Source organism: Drosophila hydei, unplaced genomic scaffold, assembly GCF_003285905.1.
Source record: "Drosophila hydei strain 15085-1641.00,03,60 unplaced genomic scaffold, DhydRS2 tig00000149-arrow-pilon, whole genome shotgun sequence".
NCBI lineage: Eukaryota > Metazoa > Arthropoda > Insecta > Diptera > Drosophilidae > Drosophila > Drosophila hydei.
In genome coordinates, this window is record NW_022045678.1 from 5560634 (window position 1) to 5568581 (window position 7948).

The 7948-nt window shown below is 36.9% G+C and overlaps 2 protein-coding genes across 3 annotated transcripts; one reads left to right on the forward strand and one right to left on the reverse strand.

Annotated features, from left to right (window-relative positions):
• Nucleotides 1-3570: 3570 nt before the first annotated feature.
• On the forward strand, nt 3571-6955 carry LOC111597196 (probable RNA polymerase II nuclear localization protein SLC7A6OS). Of its 2 annotated transcripts, XM_023311767.2 has the most exons (4): nt 3571-3970; nt 4126-4574; nt 6272-6447; nt 6513-6955. In XM_023311767.2, exons 1-4 carry the CDS (start codon nt 3782-3784, stop codon nt 6788-6790), a joined length of 1092 nt encoding a protein of 363 aa, XP_023167535.2. In that variant the 5' UTR covers nt 3571-3781; the 3' UTR covers nt 6791-6955. The 2 variants fall into 2 exon arrangements, with proteins under 2 accessions (XP_023167535.2, XP_023167537.1); XM_023311769.2 differs by lacking the exons at nt 6272-6447; nt 6513-6955 and adding an exon at nt 4874-5314 and having other exon boundaries at nt 3577-3970.
• A 360-nt stretch (nt 6956-7315) lies between these two features.
• Nucleotides 7316-7938, reverse strand: LOC111597199 (RNA-binding motif protein, X-linked 2). Its single transcript, XM_023311772.2, has one exon. The coding sequence runs from the start codon at nt 7878-7880 to the stop codon at nt 7335-7337; it is 546 nt and encodes a 181-aa protein (XP_023167540.2). The 5' UTR covers nt 7881-7938; the 3' UTR covers nt 7316-7334.
• Between the last annotated feature and the right edge of the window lie 10 nt (nt 7939-7948).

Genomic DNA, 7948 nt, shown 5'->3' on the forward strand with positions numbered 1-7948 from the left:
TAACAATCTTTAAGAACTAGATTCATAAAACTAGTAAGGGTCCGCCAATAGCTCATACATTTTGAGGAAGTTGTTTATTATTTAACAAATATTACATTTCTGAACTCGATTTAAAAAATTTGGTATTTGAATTTGTCCTCTTTTTGAAAGAATACGAAACATTAAAATATTTATTTTCGGCTTAAGTTACGCCTAAAATAAACTGATAAACTATAATTAATCAAAAACTGCAAAAATCTTTACCGGGTGACATTTTAAAAAATTTATAAGGAAGCAATAAAATTCTTTAAATAGAGAAAAACAAAGAAACCCCTTTAACCCTCCTCCATTGCTCAGTTTACGACTCTTGTTGCCTGTCATTATTCTCGCTCATAACGACGCTGATAAAGATGACTATGATGTTGATGAATTAGTTATTGAGCTGACCAACACAATGAACTGACCGACCGACAACTTGTCTCGAGCAAGATGCATTAAAATGATTTATGAACATGAGAGGGCAACAAAACAGGTACAAGTTGAAGCAGGCAGCTACCCTTAGACAAATTAACAAGGATATATGATGCTGCTGCCAAAAATTTATCGGTTAAGTAGCCAAACGCCCCCTCACAAAAACAAAGGCTGTCAAAGCCACAAAGAGACACTCGACCAGGGCGAAGGCCTGAGGTGTTTTCTGTCAAGTTTAAACAAAAATTAAAGCATCCCCCAGCCTCAGCCACAGCTCCAGCCCCTTTGCACACACACACACCCTTAAACTTTGAGCTAATCAAAAATGTTGCAAAGTATAGCTGCAGCCAAAAAAAAAAATACTATAGAGACATATTGGGCTAGGTGGAAGTTGAAATACTCTAAACAAAACCAAATTTTGATATAAATATTTTCTTTTATTAAATTAATTAAATCTTAAGCAAAATATAAATTTGATATAGAAAATAAAGTGAATAAAATATAATTTTAAATATTTTTTGTAGAAATTTTAAATAAGTTTTAAGGTTTTGTAAAATTAAACATTCAGAATTGAAAGTTAAACCTTTTCCTATTCTATAATCATGATGAAAATGAATCTTAACCAACTTTATCGGGCACTTTAACATATTGTAACATAACATTAAGAATAACAGCATGAGAAACTGTTAAAAAAATGTTCTGAGGAACTGTAGAGATCAAACATAACAAGCTGTATGACTAAGTGTTGATTGCCTCTTAGGGAAACTCCTCATGTTAAAAATGAAAACCAACTTGTCTAAGTGGAAAGCGCAAAAGTTTCTCAAGCAGTTTTTTTTTTGCTACCACCAAAAAACTGAAAGGAAAAGAAAAGAAAAGAAATGAAATGTTGAGGACACAGCCGTTGCGTGTGGCATATCCTTGTTGAAGCTGCTGTTGCTGCTGTTTTAGTTGTTGTTTTTGTTGTCGCGGCAACACTGTTTGTATGATTAGCATTTTATCAGCAGCTTCTTTGCTCATCATGAAACAACAGCGTGAACCAGAATATTTATGTTAATCTTTTGGGCTTAGCGGCTGCTGTTGCCAGAACAGCTGACGCTGTTGCAACAACTTCTATCTGCCCCACTCATAACTGGTGCGCGAAAGTCATGTGAGAGGCTGTAATCAAACAAACAGGCGAAAAAAGGACCCGCGTGTATGGGGCGCTTTTTATGTGGCAGGCCCATTAATTTATTGCCACAACGGCTGAGAGACACCTCACAACAAAAGGCGACATTATTATTTCATTATTATGCCAAGCGCATCCAGTTCAAATCCCCCACGCACACACACACACACACACGCACACTTAAGCTTTGCAGACGCGTCTCATATTACGTATTGGGGGCAGGCGCAATGATTCATGCGCTAGCAAATTTTTAGACACCCCACCACTGATCATAAACCAAGGAAGAGTACTAGTTGGGAGTATGCTCGACTTTCAAATACCCTGTAACCGCAGACACTGTTCAAATGATCTGAGCTGCTATCGTTTACTTAGCCTGCACTTTAAGTACAGTTATTATTTAATTGACAAATTGTATTATATTTTATTTGTGCTTTTATTATTTAGTATATTTTTCACTTCTTTCTTATAAATCTAGGGTGTTGTGTCTTAATGGGCTTAGATGCATTTATTTTGTATTTGTGATCAAGATATTGGGCATTATAAAATGTCTCTGCTCGATTTCCATTAATATGCAGAGTGCGTACATGTTTACCCCACTTTAGCTACTCATTTCCCATAGCTACAGGGTATAAAAAAGTATGCCCAAACAAAACATATGGTTTGTTTACGGCGTGGCAGCTTCCTTGTAATACATATTTACTCGTAAATATTTTTATAGTCTGCAGGCCGTTGTGAATGCGGGATTAGTTAGAATTCAATTTACTTTTGAGATGCTGCACAGGTGAGTAACAGCTCAAAGGGTGGGAAGTTGACACTCACCTGTCGCAAAGGGCTGCAGCTAATCCCGTTGTGTGTAAACCATTTAGCGACAATTAAAACATAATTGCGGCAAGCGTTGATAGCAATCAAACGGTAAATCATTGGCGTGCAAATTGCAGCACACACAAGCACACGCACACACATATATATTAACACAATACACAGACAGCCAAATTGCGCGCGCGAATGCGAGACAATGTGAATTGCGACTAACACACACACGCACAAGGACACGCACATATGCACGAGGCCAATTCACTCACAGGGTGATGCTGTCGTGCTTTAAACTTTTTTAAGCACACTTAAATTTATTGCACTTGACAGAAAAAGAGAGAGCAAGACTAACAGCTTTGGCATTTTCGACACGTTCAAATTTGGTTGGTGTTGCTCCTGCCGGAGCACGTAAACGCTAACGGTAGATTTCGCAATATTCCCACATTCACACGCGCGACATCAACACAACTACACCCCGGCGCGTACACAAACCGACTAATTCACATTCCCTTTTTTCGTTGTACGCATTGCATACTTTTTGGGAGCGCAATGTTAGCGAGAGAGCGTGCCTCTGGTAACTAACAGTCGAAGTTAACCGTTACGTGTTGAAACCAGATGCTCCCGATTACAGTCACCGTCTGTAATTTTGTTTTATTTTATAGTATCCATATATCAATTAAATATGAACAAGAAAAATATTTAAGCAAAAATTAATTTATTTATGTAAAATGAAATATTTAATATTGAATTACATTATGTTCATTTTTTGTACACAACTGTTGAAAAAATGCGACATAGTGGATAAATAAAAATGTTCACCTAGTTGTTTACGTTTTTCATCTCAGCACTCTTTCAACTTAAACTCATGCAAAGCATTTCAAAACTTTTTGATAAACATATTCAAACAAAAAAACTCAATAAAAAAAATATTGAATTACCTATATTATTACTGCAATAGGCTAACGAAGCTTTGAGAAGCAGTTGTTATATTTTAATTGAAATTTCTTTAACATTTAAATATATAGGACGGCCTATTCGCACAGTATGATGTGTCAACCCACAATCAGTTTTTTTTAATTAATATTTTTTGTTCGCACTTTATTTCAAATTACTCCACAATATAGAATCGATAATTTTGCACGTTACGATCACGAACTGAGTGTTGGCTGTGTTTATCGATATGGTTTTAGCATTTAAATACTAAAGAGTGTATTTTCATATTTTCGCCTTTTAGTATCTTATTGCCTGTTACTTACGGTCACGCTATTGATAGCACATTCTTAGTTGTGTCGCAAGCGTCAAAAATATATTTTTGTTAGTAAATTACAATCAAAGAAACGATTAAAATTATTTAATATGCCCGCCGTGGTGCGAATAAAGCGCCGCATTGACGAAGAACCTCATTCGGCATTTCTACTAAATGGCAAACGCCGCCGTCTGCTTAACGATGAAAATGCGCTCGCTGCGTCGGCGACAGCGATTGCAGAAAACAAAGAGGAGCAAAATCAAGTGCTGTTGAAGTTTGCCGGCACGCTGGATAAACAGGTGAGGGTGGGCAGAGTATTTGTACAATTTTAACAGTACCGCGGCTAGAGCGCGTGAGCTGACTTTAGAATGGCTGATATTTAGTTATATGTCTGGTGGTTGGAAAGAAAGGCTTAGATCACTGAATTCTATCTCTCTCCCTCTCTTTGTTTTAGGATGACTGTGCCACCAAACAATTTGCAGCAGCTCGCTTAAACAAAGCCACTGCTAAGGAGTTAGTGTGTCAGACCACTGATCCAACAAAAGCCAGTGCTCTGCGTCGCGAAAAACAGCGACAGGAGCAACAGCAATTAGCCCGGGAGCAGCGATACCGAGTGGTCAACTGTCTACGAACTACGCTTAACGATTTGGACGAGGAATCAGAGCAGGAAGAGACGACGGGGGCAGCAAGTGGAAGCAGCAGTAACCAGGACCAAAGCAAGACTGAACGCCGGCAAATAACAATTGTGGACATCGAGTCCCAGCAAAGAGAACCAGAACCAAATGTCCCGCTGCAGGATCATCAGCCCGTTGATTCAGACATTGGCTATGTATACGATTTATATGTGCCGGAGAATGAGATGCAGGCGCAATATGTTGATATGTTCGATGACAACTATTTAAGGTTCGTCCTAAACACAAATGACGTACAACAATTGTTGCAACTTACAAATTTCTTTATGTAAAACGCATCACATTATCTTTTGGCTAGTCGTAAAACTATTCTATATCTATACACTCTCACATACACATATAGATATATATATATATATATATATATATATATACATATAGATATATATAGATATATTCTTAAATGTTGTCTTACCTTGTCCCTCATTTAGTTGTAAGCATCTGAAATCAGATTTCAAATTTTCCAATAATTTATTTGTTATTGTTAATTTGTCTGATTCTCTATATAAGGTTGTATTACCCGTTTAATTACTACAACAACTGCTACTGGTAACACAGCAACCACAGCAACAACTACTACTACAGCAGCTCTGCCGCAACGATGTGCCACGCCCAGAGTCTAACCGCCCCCTGTTCGCACCCACACAATAACAAAACATCGCACGGCTTGCAGCTCTTCCTTCAAAATAGCAACAAGATCAACTTAATTAGCTTTTAGTTTCTTTCTTATGCTTTTTGCACCTCACCACACACACACACATACTTACACATTTATATATATATATTTTTTTTATGTTGTCCCAATTCGTTGCCAGTTGCCAGTTTTTTAAGTTTTTTATTCGCTTTCAATTTAAGTCATTCCACAAATCTTGTGCTAAAGTCTAATTAAGTGCTTAGTTTTAGTTTAGCGCCGAAATCAAATAAAAATATATATGTATATGTGAATTCATAGAAGTCGCTGCCCGGCTTTGCGCGGCTCAAGTGTTTTTCTTCAAATACAATTTTTTGTCAGCTTTTATGAACGAAAGATTATTAAATTAACTGTGTGGAATGCTTGAATGATTCTATGCGTGGGAAGGTTTCTTTTCTGAAGAGTTTTCCCAGCTTCCTCGGTAACCTTCTATTTATATAGTGCATATATATAAATCCTTTTTATAGTCTCCTTGTCTATTGAAGAGAGTGGATCTTTACAAACCCAAAAGGAATTTTTCCAAATCCCGTTTAGCTATTAAACAAATTTACCTTTCTAACTTTTCGGAGCTGTGCTGCGTGTAGATCGTCAATCAATCTATCAGTTATCAACCTTTCAATCAGTTTCCGATGCATCAGTAAGACAATTTACCGTTATATTAAATAACTCTTCAATCCGTCAATCAAGCAATGAATTGAGTAGTAATTTAGTCAATTAATTCTTCAGTCAACCCATTCAACAATCAATCAATCAAAATAAAACAATCTGAATTCATTGAATTGAAATTCAAAATGTTCCAGGCATACAACGCATAATATTATTCATTCAGAACTCGACCCCTTAGTCTGTAGAATTGTCAATCAATCATTTGAATCAATCTTTTCCTGTTACACAAATCAACCCATCAAGCAACCAACCATTCATTCTAAATGAGCTCATCAATCAATGTAATTTGGAAACCTTCAATTAATCAGAAATCTAATCAGTCATTCAATTATTAATATACTTAATGCCCCTTAAAATAATAATGCTTTGCAACTATTCAATCAATCAATCTTGATTTTTGCATATAAGTCAGTAAATCAATAAATCAATCCAACATTCTGTCAGTCACTTAACAATTCAATCATTTAAATCAATCAATCATTTAAAACAAAATTCATTCACGTTTATAGTCAATCAGTTCAATCAAGCATTTACTTACTCTTCCATTTTAGTCTTCGTCCTGTTAACGAGGTTGTCTACGAGGATTGCTACAACGATGACGAGGACTACGACTCGGAAGATTCAAATCAGGAGAACTACTATACGAACGATTATCCTGATGATGATGATGCCGGCGTTATGGGCTCCGACGATGAGCTGTGCCAGCAAATGAATAAGTTTATGTTTGGTATGACTTCTATGCCCCATCTATATACAAATTTGCAAATTGCTGAGTTTGCATGTTCTTTGTAGATGATGATGAGGATGAATTTGCCAGTGGCTCGAGTGATGCGGAGGATCACAATGAGTACCATGATCCTTATATGCATACCATAGATGCAGAAGCAGCAAGCTTTGTGGATGACGTGGACTTCTTTAATGTGGAGCGTCAAGGAAGCGCATACGAACGATATAAACGTAGAATCCTTCGAGAGGCAGAGGGTCTTGAATCATGCTCTGAAGATTCGGATTCTGATGAAGCGGATGCCATCTTCGAGAGCGCAAGCGAGCAGGGCGTGGAAAGCGATTAAGGAGCGCTTAAAAAGCTTTACTATATCCTTATATATTTAACTTAAAACTATTCAAAAGTGGATTTTTAGATATTCGAATGTTCTTTTAGTTAAGCTTTATAAAAATATACATTCTATTTATACATAAATATTGATTAAATATGTAAGCAAACTAACCAGTTGAGATATTTTATATATTCGCTCAATAGTTTATCTATAAATTATGTGACATATTACTCTTGACTCTTGTAATCAACTTTTAATATAAAGATGAACACTCATATCTGTTTACTTAACGTACAACATAGTCTTCAAGTTACATATATTATAAAAGGCTATACAACCAAAAGATATAATGGATATAAGAAATGCGATTCGACTGAACTGAGCATCTGAGAGAAATTTGATAAAAGAACGCGTTTACAGAATGAACTTTTGATACAGCATATGTAAATATGTGTTCTTAAGAACTACATTATTATTCTAAGCGCAACATAGTTAATGGCGAGCTTACACTGCCCACTACCAACAATTACTAATTATGGGATCTGCTTAAAATTAAAATCTAGTCGGAGCTTTTCCTTCGCTTTTTATGTTTTTTCTCCTTGGAGTTCTTGTTGCGCTTCAGCTTCTCCTGCTTTATATGAGCAGATATCTTTAGGTCGCGCTCTGTGGTTGTAGCATTAGGTTTAATCACAGGCTGCGGCGCACAGCCTTCCATGTACAGCCGCAGCGTTTCTTCATCCAGTTTCTCATTATCCTTTGGCGGTTTATAGTCCGCAACGTGATCCACTCGCAGTGTGCGATCGATAATTTTAATACCGTTCAAATTATCCACGGCAAGTACTGTGGAGCGCTGGTCCTCATAGCACAGGAAACAGAAACCTTTTGATTTTCCCGTCTTGCTGTCGCGAATCAAATTAATATTCACAATTTCGCCATACTGAGAGAACACGCAGATGATGTCGCCCTCGGAGAGGGTGTAAGGAAACCCCGCAATAAAAATCCAAGCGGAGTCTCGGTACATGTCATGCCAGCTCTTGCTACTTGGGTTTTTAAGCTCGTGCTCGCTTAATTTAAGCACATTTCGCATATTAGTTAGCGGATTCATTTTAATATTTACAATTGCAGTAAGACAGTGTGCCCGTAAGAGTTGTTGCTCAAAATATACTACTATCG